This window comes from Glandiceps talaboti, chromosome 3 (genome assembly GCF_964340395.1).
Source record: "Glandiceps talaboti chromosome 3, keGlaTala1.1, whole genome shotgun sequence".
NCBI classification, from domain to species: Eukaryota; Metazoa; Hemichordata; class Enteropneusta; family Spengelidae; genus Glandiceps; species Glandiceps talaboti.
In genome coordinates, this window is record NC_135551.1 from 12,292,938 (window position 1) to 12,309,458 (window position 16,521).

The following is a 16,521-nucleotide window of genomic DNA, read 5'->3' on the forward strand; positions in this document are numbered from 1 at the left end:
CCTGTTTCGAAGAAATGCTTGTCATTTGGGAGCACAATGCTTAGAATTATAATTATAGCACATATTACATTGCTTGTTTGACGTCAATAGTGTCTTTTGAAAAGTGGCAGTTTACTTAAAGTCTCGTGGTCTGATTTCCAATATGGCGTCGGTCATAATGCTCATTAACATATTCATTTTTTTTCAAATTACAAAAAAAAAATCATCAAAAATAGAAAAGAAGACGTGCTGACTTGAAATTAACAAATCTAAGTAAGCTACCCTCTGTGCATCAACACACCAGATATCAAAGCAACCTGACAAGCAGTATTTGAGGAGGTGATGAAAATATCATTTTTGAAAAAAAAACATACAAAATTGAAAATGGCACAGATAAACTTAGCATGAACAAATATGAATAGCCTCCCCCAGGGAACATGCACACCAATTATCGAAGTATTCTGGCTGTTACTTTCGAAGAATATGATGAAAATATAAAAATTTGACGGACACGTATGATTCACCTATACTCTCTATACCTTAATACCCACCTATACCTAAAGCTACGCTTCCAGCTTTCGCTGACAGCAGAGCTAAAAATGGTATAGTTCTGATTACTCTCAATTTCAGAATAGGTGAAGAAGGTAGATTTTTTATTTTATTTTATCTTTTTTTTTCTAGTGCGAGTGTCTAGGTCAGGTAGTTATGTGTTTTCCAAATGTTCTCTGTGTTATTGGTTTCTTCCCATCACATGTACAGTCATTACAGACAGGAAGAACATTTTTTATTGTCTTTTTATTAGTTGATGTCAGTTTCTGCATCCACTATTTCTTGTGAGACTTCACAATTTGTAAGATTTATTATTTTTTTCTCAAATATGTAAAAAAAAAAAAATTTAGGGTCGGCAGTGAAAAACTAGGTGGGGTCAGGTAACCAGAACCGAACAACTTTCTTTTCTAGGCCTTAGCAGTTGAAAATATTCAAAATAATCACAATATATTTAAATGTTCTGATGCTAAGTCATAATTTTGAGGCAATTAATTAGGATATAATTCATGTCAAGCCCAAAAGTTCTTCTGTCAGTACCTTTAGTTTTGGTTGCTCACTATCATTAACAACTTTAGATATAAATCCAATCATTTCTATATTCTATTGCTAATGTATCATAAAGATACACTGACATTGACAAACTGATTCAGAATATTGACTAAATATTATAACAATTTGCAACTAAATTTATTCTGTTCATAATTAAAATGTGAGCAAAAGTTTTATATTTTAACATTGACTAAAAAGATGACATTTAAGTAACAGTAAAAGTATAACCCAAATAGTTAAATTCAGGATTGTCTGATAATAGACACACTTCCTGGAATGAAAACTTTCATACTAATCAAATACTTCTAAATCATAATAATAAGGTGAATTAACTACGTGCTCAACTCATTGTTTCTGAATAGACTTCTGAATTATAATAATATGGTTAATTAACTTTTTGCTCAACTCATTATTTTTTTTCACAGACTTCTAAATCATAATAATAAGGTGAATTAAGTAATGTGCTCAACTCATTGTTTCTAAATAAACTTCTGAATTATAATAATGTTTCTACGGTCAAAGACATATCCTTTCCCTAATACTCAACACTAAACTTGATGGTCATAAAATTCTCTGCCAGGTTCATAACATCAATCATATATGTATAACAATGTACATTTGTATAACAATTTAACTTAATAGAGTGATATTTAATTAAATGACCCAAATATACTGTAGGATAGAATATTAATGGACATTATCTATACATAGAAGGAGACAGGATATTGAGACAAGGTCTGTCTGACTTGACAGTATTTCTCTAATAATAATACATATGCTGACATGTATGTTATTCTCTCAATGAAAGGACTTTCAAATCTATTTCAAGTTTATTTAATAATTTGAAAATATTTCTACTTAATCCTATGGCAAATGCGATACATTAGTTTTTGAAGGTAAAGTATGAATGTGTCTAAATTGTGTATATGTGAAAATTACAGTTTTCATAGAAGGCAATGTTTATATTCTCCTAACATACTGGTGTACTGTGACCAGGGATGAAACTGATATTTTGTTGTTAAATTTTAACACAGAAAGTCAAGGTCAAATACTACAAATGTAATATAAAAACAGAAAGCATATATCTGATAATATCGGTACAGATATTTCAACTGTGACTGTGTCTGTTTTGTTCTTGAACTTCTGTACAATTCTGGTGGATGTTTAAGGTGAAAAGTCAAAATCTTTAAAGAAATCTTGTATCTGGTAACGTGGAGGTAGACACTTGAATGAAGTCACTATATACTGTACATTTTTGAGTTGTGCAGTAAATCATCATTCTTCACTACAAGTATCATCATTTTAATAGTAAAAACTGAATTAGGAACAAAATTAATGTTTGACATTTACCTCTTCTATATTACAATATTCATTGTGTGTTTGTAATGGAATATGTTGATAGGGACATTGTGTTACATTTGATTTTCAAGAGACACCATTCACATACAACATACTGACAATTAGCTGTTCTTTATATAATGATATTAGAGATGAGTTCTTTCCATCACTGAGAACACATACATATGAACATAAGCTGTCCTCTATATAATGATATTAGAGATGAGTTCTTTCCATCACTGAGAACACATACATATGAACATAAGCTGTCCTCTATATAATGATATTAGAGATGGGTTCTTTCCATCACTGAGAACACATACATATGAACATAAGCTGTCCTCTATATAATGATATTAGAGATGAGTTCTTTCCATCACTGAGAACACATACATATGAACATAAGCTGTCCTCTATATAATGATATTAGAGATGAGTTCTTTCCATTACTGAGAACACGTACATATGAACATAAGCTGTCCTGTATATAATGATATTAGAGATGGGTTCTTTCCATCACAGCGAACACATACACATGAACACAAGCTTATTGAAGTCTTTTCCTCAAAAAGGAAAACTGTTATTTCACAACTATAGTTGTATTTATTAAGGCTTTCAAATGAAGATATTCTCTTCCAGTTAAAGGAAAGGTTTGGTATTGTTAATACAATTTTCTTGTATTCATGTACTTTATTTATTTGTATATTTATTTACCATTAGTATAGTTGTCAAAATACTTTTCTCCATCTCGCTATGTCTTTACTTTGTAATTGTATGTACGATGGGTAGAGGCCCTGTTACTGAAATATATGAACTGAACTGAACTGAATTGAGAAATATTGTGGTTTAAATGTTGTTAAAAAAATCTGTTTTCTGTTCATTATTTTCAAAACTTGGTTTATGAGTTATATTTTCTTGGCTGATACCTTGATTTATGCAAACTGCTTCCAGTTGATTGCACAATGATCTCAGAACTTGTCTCACATGTCTCTATTTCTAGTACTTTTACAGTCTGTAATTGACATGTTGATATAAACATTTTTATCACCTCCTATTTGTCCAACAGCTCAAGTACTATTACCAAATTTGGCCCATCCTGTCAGATTTATAGGATCAAGTAACTATTATTGAAATCAAAGCCAAGAGCGAAGTCTGTACTATATACACTAGGTTTTCAAATTACTGGGTTAAAACAGGTTCAGTTGGCTGTAGAGGCCAGAGTGATCAGAAATAAAGTCCAAAAAAGTAATAGTTGAAGTAAAGTATATAATACAACTTGATACTTGTGTAATACATCAATCAACTTTACATAGTTTTATCGGTACGAAAGAAATCCTTTGACAGTAACATGTTAACTTGAATAGCATAATGTCAGTCTGTAATTCATTCACATACAACTTTTAATATTACAATGGGTAACTTAAAAATCTGCATAGTAACGGAAGGTAACTGAACAAACCACAAACATTTGAAATTGTGAAATGATTCTACAATACTGTGAGTATAAAATTGTGTATGATATGCAAATGTATCCGATGAACTTGACTTCAGTCAATAATGTCACAACGTATTGTGTGTAGGATTCTACCATAAACCAAAGTACAAAATTAACTTTGGATCATCTGACACCGCTGTCCTTATGAAAGGTACACTTAACCTCTATAAATATGACTTCTGGTATAATGACCAGTCTGTTATAATAAACACCTTTTTATGACCATAGAACTTACATTTCCATGCTTCACTGTAAACATCACTTCATTTTAGCAAATCTTTTTCATGTCTTCTACTGAGTTTGTTACGAGATACAGTATAGTGACTCTGATATAAATTAAACTAATTCAACCTGAGATCATCTAAAAGAAATTATTTGATAAATTGATTCATGTACCAGAGAGGGAGATGAGATTGGAGAATTAGAATCAGTATATAAACATAGTGGGACAGTGGGAGTTGTCTTTCAATCACTTTCAAATTGAATGAAAAATAGCGCCAAAATGGCATTGTAGCACAACTGTACAGTTTTTAAAATTATTTATCCACATGTTGATCCATACTTGGTATAGGTGTTCATTTTCTGAGTGATTATTCATTTGCCTATCCAGCCCTATTGTTATATTTGCAATAGATGCGATCATTTTGACTGTTGCTATGGGCGTGGTCATGTTACTAGACATATTTCATATTTTTTTGAATGTGCATTCAGTTGACAATCCCTGTTATCTTTGCAATATTATATGCGATCATTTGGCTGTTGGTATGAGTGGCCTTGTTGCCAGGTATATTTGCATACATTTTTTGAATGTTTATTCAATTGTCTATTAACCCCTAATGTTACGTTTGGAATATATACGGCCATTTGGATGTTGCTATGGGCGTGGTCCTGTTGTTAGGCATATTTACATACAGTTTTGGAATGCATATAGAACTTATAAATCAGTCTGTATAAATAGATGTAAAATCCAACGTTTCGAATAAATATTCTTTTCAAAGGAAATATCGGCGCGATACAGAAATGTTAGGTAAACACCTGAATATATCTGAATGTTATGGAACAGAACGACAACCGCACGTGATAAACGGTAATACCTGTGAAAAATTCTAATATTCGCACGCACCAAATAGAACCCAATAGAACACGCCTAAATTTTTTTTAAAAACCTGATTAGACTGGGAATGACGAGAATAATCTATTAATTCAAAGGGGTTCCGAGACGGAAAATGATTTCTTCTTCCTTTAACCTCAATACTTTCTCATCACCAGGTACCTTACAAATTCCTGAAATAGACATATCTGATACACTGTGATCATTGGTAATGAAATGCATAGATACGGGATAGTTACGATTTGTTTGTCTGGTCAGGCGGAGATGTTCCACGAAACGATCACCAAGACGACATACAGTTGAACCTATATATAAAAAAACACATTCTGACATGTAATGCAATACACTACATTAGTACTAATACAAGTAAATCTACTCGTAACAGGCACACTGTTCTTAGGGCCAAAGACATGATTAGTATTAATAATGAAACGACATGTGCCACATCGAGTACGATCGCATGGAAATGAACCAGCAGTTTTGGAATGTTTATTCAGTTGTCTATTAATCCCTGTTATCTTTGCAATATATGCGATCGTGTGGCTGTTGCTATGGGTGTGGTATTGCTGTTAGGCACATTTGCATACTTTTTGAATGTTTGCTCACTTGTCTATAAAGAGTCCATGTTATCTTTATGAAATACACAATTGTTTGGCTGTTGCTATGGGCATGGTCATGGTTGCTATGGATTTTTGCATACACTTTTCAATGTATGCTCACCTACCAGATAATATTGTTATTTTAGCAAAATATACTGGCATATGGTTTTTGCTAAGGTCGTGGTCAAGGTTGCTAGGGCCAATTGTGTAAAAAGCTTTGAATAAAGTATGCAGAATTTCACTTCTAAAAACATCTCATCAAATTTCAGTCTAACTGATCATGCAGGTTTTTTTTACCAAAGTTCACATTTTTACACCTAACTTGCATGTCATTGATGAGATCATTAAATGCTCATTGATGAGATCATTAAATGCTTAATATTTCTTCATCTATACATCTCTAGATGCATCCCCATTAAATCTCAGCCTAATCTGCTCATGAATTTTGGAATTAATGACTTTTAACCTTTTCACCACCAATTGCCCCCTGGGAATGTTTGTTCTCCACCACCCCCCTCACTGACCACCAGGTGAAAGTGAGTGTTATGTAATCAAATTGATATAAAAATACTTATAGTTGCTCATTTTTAAAAAATGAGGTATCATTTCATTGGAAAATAAATTCTCTACATCACACTTGCAAATACATGCATTCAAATTCCACAAACACAACCGAAATATGAATTAACCCTTTCACCACCAATGGCCTCATGGGATTGTGTGTTGTCCACCAGCCCCCTCACTAACATAATGTGAGAGTGAGTGTGGTGTAATCAAACTGATATAAAAATACTTAGAGTTGCTTATTTTTTAAAAATAAGGTATCATTTGAATGGAAAATAAATTTTCTACATCATAGTAGCAAATACATAAATTCAAATATCACACACATAACCGAAATATGGATTAATGTAATAAAATATTAATAAAACAAGCATAGGTTGTTTATTTATTGACATATCACAAATAAACAAAATATTTATATTACAAACAAAATTCAAATTACCAACATTTATGTTCCTACAAAACTTCTGTATACTGGTTAAATGGTCAAAATCGGCGAAAATTTGTCAGAAAATGTTATTTTTAGTCGTAATAAATTTGAACGAAAATAATTAACGGCTCACTAATCCGATTACGAAGCAATAGTCAGCCCCACACCGGCAATCAAAGGGACAAAAATATCTGAAGTCGTCGCCCCAATACCTTCTGAAAAATCAGTTTGTGTAATTATATATCATTATTTGACAGAACAACAAAAAATTATCACCAAATTTATCCTCAAAATCAGTAAAAAATTCCCCCAAGTTGGTAGTTTACGAGTCCGAATCGGGACGCCAAAGTGACGCTTTTCGCCGACATGTTTACCCACAAAAGCAAATCTGCAGTCGGGACTTTGAAGTTACGTTGCGATAATCTGATCCTTCCATATACTGCATCGAGTTCACGCAGCCATCTCCTTGTATAAAACATCGTATTCATAGTCAAAATTGAGTGGAAATTTCTACGAACAGCACCTTTATTTACATCGCAAACGATGTTAGGGGAGACAGATTTTGCCTCAGCGATGTTGAAATTTGAATTTTACATTGAAAAACTCGCGTAAAAAATCCGATCGGAAAATCGCCCATATCACGAGTAAGTTTCCCTCCACTGACCTCTATACACTGAGCTAATACAAATACAAGTCATTATTGAGCCGTAACAAAAAGAAATAAAACCAATATAATCCACTATATAGCCAAAAATTACCCCCAGAACGTTAGCATGGGCGTCGGCACGGTCACAAGATTGCGTAAATTTGAACGACATTCAAAAATTCAACCGTAAACTGCCGTCGGCAGCTCACACGGCCTTAGCGGGAATTTGATGCTTACATACAAGTACAATGTGTTCCCATAGCTAAACACTTGTATTCAACGATGTATTTCAAGTCAAATTCTGTCGAAATATCCAAAGATAGTGACATAATTTATATCGTAGGCCATGTTATGAGAGCCGTTAATTACTTCCGCCATGTTGAAATTCGATTTCGTGAGCGAAAAAACGCACAAAAAATTACGATCGCTCGTCATTTGGATCGTACTCGAGATACCGTTCACTGTCATGCTTTCAAAATGGCTGTGTAGATAAACAAGGCTAATACGCATGTGTGGAACTAGTTATGGCAGCAATTTTTGCAGCAATAGCTGCCGTTAAACGGCAAAACGGCGAGGTAGGTGAATGAACTTTGGCGTTCCCGCAATAGCGGGAATTGGTGGGCGCCCTAGAGCGTTCCCGCAATAGCGGGAATTGGTGGTGAAAGGGTTAAAGTAATAAAATATGAATAAAACTAACACAAGTCGTTTATTTATTGACATATCACAAATAAACAAAATATTTATATTACAAATAAAATTCAAAATACCAAAACTTCTCTTTACTGGTTAAATTGTCAAAATTGGCGAAAATTTGGCAGAAAATGACATTTTGAGTCGTAAAAATTTGAACGAAATTAATTAACGGCTCACTAATCCGATTATGACGCAACAGACGGTGCCGCACCGGCAATGAAAGTGTCTTAAAATATCTAAAGTTGTCACCTTGATACCTTTTGAAAAGTTGGTTTTTGTAAATATAATTCATTATTTAGCAGAACAACAAAAAATTATTACTCAATTTATGCCAGAAATCGGCAAAAAATGACCGTAAGTCAGTAGCATCGGCGCCAAAATCGGATGGGCAAAATGGCTTTATTTGCCGACGCACATACCGACCAACGGAAATATGCAGCCTGTAATTTGAACCCACGCCGCGGTAATGTTTTCGTCACATTGAGTACATTGAGTTCACACAGCCATCTCCTTTCATTCATAAATGCCATCAAAGTCAAAATTAAACTGAATTTTTCATGAACAGAGCCGTTATTTACATCGCAAACGATGTTAGGGGAGACAATTTTCGGTGTGGCCATGTTGAAATTTGAATTTTACCGTTAAAAAACACATTCAAAAATGTGATCGGAAAATCTTCAGATTGTGTGTAATCTACCGCCCACATTGTACCACTGACCAATATAAATTGAACTTGTATGATTATTATTCATTATTGAACATTACCACAAAGAATTATGACCAAAATAATTACTTTTGGAGCTAAATACTGGCCCCAAGGCCATAGTATGAGCGAATGCTACGGGTCAACAAGTTACGCAATTTGCCAACTTTCACTACGGCAACGGTGAATTCCCCGCCGGTAGATCACTCGGCCCTCAATATTTTTGAGTAGAAATTCAGTGGAAATTTCTCAGGACAGTTGTCAAAATGACATCGTAGGAGATGCTACGTGAGCCGTTAATTACTTCCGCGTTGTTGAAATTCGATCTTTCTTGCGAAAAACGCACACAAAAATTACGATCGCTCGTCTTTCCAATCGTACTAGAAAACCATCCACTAACATGTGTTCAAAATGGCAGACTATATAAACAAGGCTAATACGCATGTGTGGAACTAGTTATGGCAGCAAGTTTTGCAGCAATAGCTGCCGTTAAACGGTTTCAACGTCGTAGTAGTTGAATGACCTTTGGCGTTCCCGCTGTAGAGGGAATCGGTGGGCGCCCTAGAGCGTTCCCGCTGTAGCGGGAATCGGTGGTGAAAGGGTTAACCAAAAAGTAGCCCTAATTTGTATATTACTGATGGAATCCTCATGTCATGAACAAATCTTAATCTAAACACCCCTAAGAACATTCCCATTAAATTTCAGACTGATCTGCACAGTAGTTTTTAAGTTTAAGTTTTTGACCAAAAACGATATGTTTTTTACCCAAATCACATACCTGTGATGTGATCATTTTGCTTTGAACAATTTCCCAACTAGACACCAAAATTAATGTCCCCACCATATACCAAGGCAATCGGTCTGGCAGTTTTTGAGTTTAAGTCGTCTCCCCCCACCACCACCACCACCACCACACACATACACACACAGATGGACAGACACTACACCATTCCCATAGCACTACTGAAGCTTATCAGTTCAGCTGTGCTAAACAATATCCAATATTTTAGCGATATACATATAAGTCATAGACTAAGTTAATTATCAACACAACATTAAGCAGGTACATGTATGAGCAGTAGTTGATCAGAAGGAATGAACAGTGTCTATACTTTGCCTGTCAAAAAGGTCAAGAAACTCCTAAAATTTACAAAAAATTATTCATTTTATTTTCATTTTTTCTCTAAAATTCAACATTGTAGAAAGTCATGAAATTACTGCATGTATGTGGATTATTGATGCAAATCTATCAACAAGCATCAACACGAATTATTTGTGCAATGTATACTGTCTCTCTATGTCACTGCAGGTACATATATGCATGAGTCCATATGTTTAGATTTTTGCCATGTTTAAATATCCGTTAAAAATTGCAGAGTGAATTTCCAACATTGTCTACTGTAGCTGAAGTAGAGTGCACACTAAATGCTGGGTAGTACTGCACAATATCAAGTGACACTGGACAAGACATAGTGAGGCAAAATTGAAAATTATCAGATATGCTGTACATGTCCACCGAATCTGATTAAAATCTGATGTGGTGAAAGCAGCTATATGCCTTCATTTACCTCTAATTCCATCATTTTGTTTCGTTTATTTTTTTCTGGGTGATCTCCGCATGAGTATCTATAGTATTGTTTATGTCTGAGAAAAACACTCACACAGTTACACATACACGTATATGCACTATCAGTTTTTATATACTGAGAAAGTCATCATTGGTGGTAAGAGTATCTACAAAAACATCCATCAGTCTTAGGGGTAAGATAAAAAACAAAAAGTAACTGGGGAGGTGGTATTGACCTTGACCTGACATTTGACCTACAGCTGGGGATGTATTAAAAGAGGAGAGAGAGAACTAGGAGGAAGTAGCAAGGTGATGCAACCCAAGATAAGGAGGTGGAAATTTGTGGGAAGGCGGCGATCACCCAGAATAAAACAAATGACACAAAACGATGGGAATAGAGGTAAATAAAGGCTTCTAGCCACTTTCACAACATCAGATTTTAATCAGATTGATGTCCACCCCGAAGTTTGCATGTAAACCTACATGTTCATTTCTTTACATGTACTGTTACAGTACAGACTAACTTAGAATACATATCTGAGATAAAATGTATAAAAATCCTATCAGTATGTAAATTATTGCATTAACAGTTGTGGACAGGGATGATCATAATTCTGTGCTAGATTGATAGTAGCACAAATCAGATCAGATAAATAAATGTTCTACATTTTACACTTTATATTTCGGAACATACATGTGAGGAGAAATATATCAACATGTTACCTCAAGTGTTTAATCAAATCATAAATGTTGTATGCATTGAAACAAAGAATCTACAAAGCATGAATCTATACCTATTCCTTTCCTGAAGTTTGATGAAAAAATAACTTTTCAAACTCTCTCGTTGAATTTTTTCTCAGTCTTCAAAATAACAATGATGTATATTAAATAATCAAACCGATAACAAAAACTTTTACTACTATTTACATGTAAATAGAGACAATAGCTTCTGAGATGGACAAATCACTTTCTTATATTATTCAATTAATTATTTGGCATTTTCTATATAATTGGTATTATTGACATAATATCAAAATGTAATTAAATAATACTGTATACTTTCCCTTTGATCATGTGCAAAATAGCCTATAGTTAATCACATACAAACATTTTTATTCATGCTTTTACAATTATAGGCAGGGAATACCACAGTGTAGAACAAACATCAAATCTAAATGATCAGTTCAGCAGACTTGATATGTCATACCAACTCTTCCGATACAGATAAATTGTAAATGTATATGTGTATTATCATTTTTGTGGTAACATTAGAATTGTAATTCACAAAATGAAGTATTAGATGTGAGTACCCTAGTCCCAGAACTACTTACTGTATATACCACAACTCAGAAATGTTGGGACTGTCAAATGCATATTTGATAATAGTTGTAAGATAGCTACGTTGTCTTTGTGATACACAGAGCATCAATAATACATCTAAACTATTCTTATTTACTGTATTGAATTCAACTATTGTTCCAAACAGAAAGTCACTATTCTTTATGGACACATGAATAATGGGTCAATCTGTTGGAGTGTGCAGTCAAAAATTTCAGGTATAATTTTTAAGGTAGTTCTTTGGAACAAACGTTCAATTCAATACTACGGTTTAGCAACACAGATGAATTTCCATTTGAAGTTAAACTATTCTTATTTCATGAAAATGAATGATTTGTGTTTAATATAAAGAACCTAACTTTTTGCCAAGTCTTCATTGATTCAATACTCTGAATTACTAAACTTCAAATACAACTTACACAAAGTAATAAATAATTCTTGTGATCTCTCTTTGTGATTAATACCATACACAGTTTGTATTAACTCTCAACATTGTGGTTTAAATGTGGAGATCTTTAAACTGAAGTCTTTTATTGCTTTTATTAAATCCTCACCTCAATTGGTGGACTTGCTTAACATATGGGATCAGATTGAGATCTCACCATTTCACCAAATTAACACACTGTAATATATGGTATAAATTTTACATGCACATCATATGAACAATTCAAGATAAATGTGTACAGAGAAACATAAAATTTGTGACATACTGGGCACGTACATATTAGATAATTACATTCTGGATGAATTACATGAAGCTTAACTATACTGATTTTGAAATTAAAAATTTATAAATGGACAAATGATGTTTGTATCATACTGTGATGTTTACCAAATAGATGAGTAATAAGTGGAGACCTCACATTGTTCAATTCCTGAAACTTACAATTGCATGATTGACAATGTCTATTGTATACAGTTTTGAAATCCTTCCTTCATTGGAGCCAGCTACTTGTCAGAAAACTTTACAAACACCTCCTATTACTATTAGTTTTGTTATAATTCATGTTCATGATCGAAACATAACTTAAAGAATAGATGTTATCAAAACAAGTAATGTTGGCAATTAAGCAGCTTTGGATATTGTGTTTGTGTTGTAATATGTAGGTGATATGCTTTTTGTTTATGTTATTACAAAGAAGGTCTTAGCTCTAACTTGTCTCCAATAAAGTCTACATGGTTAACTTTATTATTACCTGTGCCTGAAGAATTGAACAAAACAAATACTAGATCTATATTTACTGGTTGTTATAATCATAACTTTTATGTATTGGTTCTATATTAGTAAACATCGCCATTTTCCTTAATATTTTAAAAATCAAATTTGTTTGGGTATAATAATATAAATTCCCAATGTACACTTTCATTGTCAAAAATCACTCAACAGGTCCCTAGATAACTGACATTTCTCCTAAAGCTAAATCGTCTCCTAAAGTTAAATGGAGGCAAATATTTGCGAATATGTGATTCCATGTGTATTGCAGTGACAGAGATATAATCACATGACATTTGTGTTCCCACTGAGTTGTAATATTAACATTATCATAGTATTATTTAAAGTGGCCATATTGGATTTTAATTTGACTAAATTTTGATATTATTTTCGCACATAAATTACCCTGTGATGTAATACAGTGGTGAAAGTACAACATACATATAATAAGTGTTACATTGAATCTAAGACTCCACCAACAGTACACTCCTGTAGAACATCACTAAGGTACTGCATGACTTTAGTGGTACACAGTGTAGACTTTTACATTGGTGGTACAAACTTCAGTGTATTGACAGTGTACTAACAGCAGTAATGGTAGCTCACCAGCAACAGTACAATAGAGTGTTTTACTGTTCATATATTTACCAAGTGCATATTAAACTCTTGCTGCTGGTATATATCATATGCAGTACACTGAGTAACTCAGCAGAGAGCATTGCTGAAACACTAGGTATACTGACATAACACTAAGGTCGTGTAACACTGAAGTTACACCGTGGCATAATTTTAAAAAAATTGTAAATTTACACCTGTAGGGAATTTGTGTGTGTTGATGTCTATATTCAAACATATTTTTCATTGATTTCAACTGAGAATAGGTTGGTGTTTTCGTGAGAAGTATTCTTTTTCAAGACACAAACACTTTACAGTGAATGTGAGTCAGAAAGTGGCTTGGTTGTACTATCTTTGCCTGTCATATGCAGGGTATATTAGGAATGGGAATACCACCTACTATATCATTCAGACTGATGTGGATATATATGGTATGGATAAGTCCCATATGATCACACACCTACCTATAACCTGTACACATTAAGGGTATATTAGGAATGGGATACTGCCCACTATCTCATTCAGACTCATGTGGATACGGTATGGATAAGTTCCATATGATCATACACCTATATGTACCTACATTGTATAACCTATATTTGTATCTTTCTAACACTAAGAATTATACCTAATAATTTATACGAGATGGACCTCAGTCATGCTGCACTACTTTCAATTAAACATTAATATGTAATTGTCTTAGAGGTTTACTCAATACAACATATCATAAATGTTGGAAGCACAATTACAGACATTCTTTGAATCCTATAGTGACAATAATAACATATAATGAAAATTTATTCAACCATGATAGTTATATTTGATGGTAAATGTATGAGTGAATACTTCACAAAATATTATGCATGCAGTGCCCTTAGAAGATTTTGGCCTAAATATCTACTTTAAATCATTACACACATTGTTAGTTGACCATTGTAGATCATATAACAATTTAAATGACACAGGCCAATTGGTGTAGTCTGTTTGAAAATGAATACAACAACTTAACCAAAGATAAATAGTAGAATTGTTGACAACACAGACACTCTAATATCCAATTAGAATCACTGATAACAAATAAAGACAAGTATTAATTACCTCATCCTGTGCCTCTATATCTGCACCAGCCTTTACAAGCTTTTCTGCAATATCCAAGTACCCCATTGCACTTGCAGCATACAATGGTGAGTATTTCTATGTGGAAAAAAATCAGGAAATGGTTTCTATTTAATTTATTAATTGTATTGTTTGTTACATTTCCTTACTTCCTCATTAAGATCTTTGATTAATAATCTATTGCAGTACACATAATGGTGTTCGGAGACACATTTCAGTGTCTACTTGGAACACTATACCATCATTACACTGCAACATAACAGGAAAGTAAACACTAGGAACAAAATTGCAAACCTGCAAGGGGAGGTATATTTGGGTTGAGCATAAACAAAAATACACTCAATTTTCTCATAGTAAAAGTTACTTTTAAAAATGGCAAGGGTCAAAGTGACCATTACAGTAGTATATGTATCATCATAAAAATGATCCATAAACACTAATGACTCCCTCTTGAGTTCAGGAATTGTTTTAAACATGCAATACAAAATTACCATTAAACCAAGTGTCAATGGTTTAACATTGTGGTATTATTTCATTCTTTAATCAGTATACCCACTATTACCGGTAGTACCCAGTATCAGTAAAGTGATTATTTCTAATTCCCATTTATTAATAATTTTCTATAAGATACATATTTTAGAGTTTTTAATTATATACACTGACAGGTATATATGTATCCATTGACACGTATATATGTACACACTGACATGTATAAATGTACACACTGACAGGTAAATATGTATACACTGACATGTATATATGTATACACTGACAGGTATATATGTATACACTGACAGGTATGTATCCATTGACACGTATATATGTATACACTGACAGGTAAATATGTATACACTGACAGGTATATATGTATACACTGACAGGTATATATGTATACACTGACAGGTATATATGTATACACTGACATGTATATAATATGTATACACTGACAGGTATATATGTATACACTGACATGTATATAATATGTATACACTGACAGGTATATATGTATACACTGACATGTATATAATATGTATACACTGACAGGTATATATGTATACACTGACAGGTATATATGTATACACTGACAGGTAAATATGTATACACTGACAGGTATATATGTATACACTGACATGTAAATATGTATACACTGACATGTATATATGTATACTCTGACATGTACATAATATGTATACACTGACAGGTAAATATGTATACACTGACAGGTATATATGTATACACTGACATGTATATATGTATACACTGACAGGTATATATGTATACACTGACAGGTACATATGTACACACTGACAGGTATATATGTACACACTGACAGGTATATTATGTAAACACTGACAGGTATATATGTAGACACTGACATGTATATATGTATACACTGACATGTATATATATATACACTGATAGGTATATATGTATACACTGACATGTATATATGTACACGCTGACAGGTATATATATATACACTGATAGGTATATATGTATACACTGACAGATACATATGTATACACTGACACTGACAGGTATATATGTATACACTGACAGATATATATGTATACACTGACAGGTATATATGTATACACTGACAGGTATATATGTATACACTGACAGGTATATATGTATACACTGACACGTATATATGTATACACTGACATGTATATATGTATCCATTGACACGTATATATGTATACACTGACATGTATATATTTATACACTGACATGTATATATGTATACTCTGACAGGTATATATGTATACACTGACAGGTATATATGTATACAATGACACGTATATATGTATACACTGACAGGTATATATTTATACACTGACATGTATATATGTATACACTGACAAGTATATATGTACACACTGACTGATACATATGTATACACTGACAGGTATATAATGACATGCATTATGTATACACTGACAGGTATATATGTATACACTACCAGGTATATATGTATACACTGACAGGTATATATGTATACACTGACATATA

General features: G+C 33.1%; 1 protein-coding gene across 1 annotated transcript in view; it reads right to left on the minus strand.

The window, feature by feature from the left end:
- LOC144433049 (uncharacterized) overlaps nt 1-14,553 on the minus strand; it is a 139,425-nt gene extending 124,872 nt beyond the window's left edge. The window contains exon 1 of the mRNA XM_078121361.1: nt 14,488-14,553. Coding sequence (XP_077977487.1) covers nt 14,488-14,553 — 66 coding nt within the window. The remainder of the gene's footprint in view (nt 1-14,487) is intronic.
- Between the last annotated feature and the right edge of the window lie 1,968 nt (nt 14,554-16,521).